Genomic DNA, 1,218 nt, shown 5'->3' on the forward strand with positions numbered 1-1,218 from the left:
AGAGAGCTTTTGTTGTTTACATTCACCGGTCGTATCTTTGTACATGTCCCTGCTCTCGTCCGAATCGCGTATTATTTTACCTTCGTTTATATTTGTAAATAAATAATTGTTTTATTGTTTAATCTACTGCTTCGAATAATATAGTTATGTCTCAAAACCAGCTCCCATAGCTATATATTGGTGACCCTTGTTTACTCGAACCCGCCCGACATGGCAACCGATTCTACTGATGGATCCACCACGCAAGGCCTGCAAACAGACAGCGTGGCAATCAAGCCACCCCCTTTCTGGTGTGAGACGCCAGCGTTGTGGTTCGTGCACTTGGAGGCTCAGTTCAAAACGGCAAGAGTGACCAGTGAAGAAACTAAGTACAACATCGTGGTCATCGCCATGGACCAACGACTACTCAACGTGGTCAGTGACATCGTCATGTCTCCGCCTAATGATCGTCCATATGCTGCACTGAAAGAGGCTCTCACATCAAGAATGTCCGAATCAGAGAGCACCCAAATCAAAAAATTACTCTCCGGTTTAGATTTGGGCGATCGTCGACCATCACAGTTGCTCAGGGAGATGAGAAACCTCGCGGCTAACAAGGTAAGCGACGACATTCTCAAATCTCTATGGCTGAAGCTCTTGCCACAGCATGCGCAAGCAATCTTGTCGGTGAGCTCGGAATCGTTGTCAAAATTAGCTGACATGGCCGATAAAATTCTCGAAACTTGTGATTACGCGAATCCGAATATTATGACTATTGCGAAACCAGGAAATGACGCGTCTCAGTCATCGCATGAAATATGCCTCGCCTCTCTTTCGTCTCAAATTGAAAAATTAACTAATGAGGTGCAAGAACTAAAACGAGCTAGAAGTCGACAACGCTCGACCAGTCGATCGTGATTTCAACGGAGCAGTAGCAGAGATGTGACCCATTGCGGAAAGGACATTTGCTGGTACCATAGGCGCTACGGAGATGACGCCCGGATATGTACAAAGCCCTGAGCATATGTCAGCTCATCTAATCAGGGAAACGACCCGGGGCATCATTGATGACGACGTGTGATGCCAGCCAAGTCTCCAGTCGTCTTTTTCTATTTGATCGCTCTTGTAATAGACATTTCTTGGTCGACACAGGAGCGGACGTTTCCGTGATACCGGTAACTGCAAATCGACGACCCTTTCCAGACAAAATGTTTTCCTTGTATACTGCAAACTGTACCA

At 46.1% G+C, this 1,218-nt stretch overlaps 1 protein-coding gene across 1 annotated transcript; it reads left to right on the top strand.

Annotated features, from left to right (window-relative positions):
* The first annotated feature begins 210 nt into the window (after positions 1-210).
* Positions 211-897, top strand: LOC149075433 (uncharacterized). The gene has a single exon (XM_089245404.1). It carries the CDS (start codon positions 211-213, stop codon positions 895-897), a length of 687 nt encoding a protein of 228 aa, XP_089101530.1.
* Positions 898-1,218: the final 321 nt, after the last annotated feature.

The sequence above is a fragment of the Pholcus phalangioides genome, unplaced genomic scaffold, assembly GCF_987345545.1.
Source record: "Pholcus phalangioides strain wild (caught in Gottingen) unplaced genomic scaffold, Ppha-v1.0 ptg000015l_1, whole genome shotgun sequence".
Classification (NCBI taxonomy): domain Eukaryota; kingdom Metazoa; phylum Arthropoda; class Arachnida; order Araneae; family Pholcidae; genus Pholcus; species Pholcus phalangioides.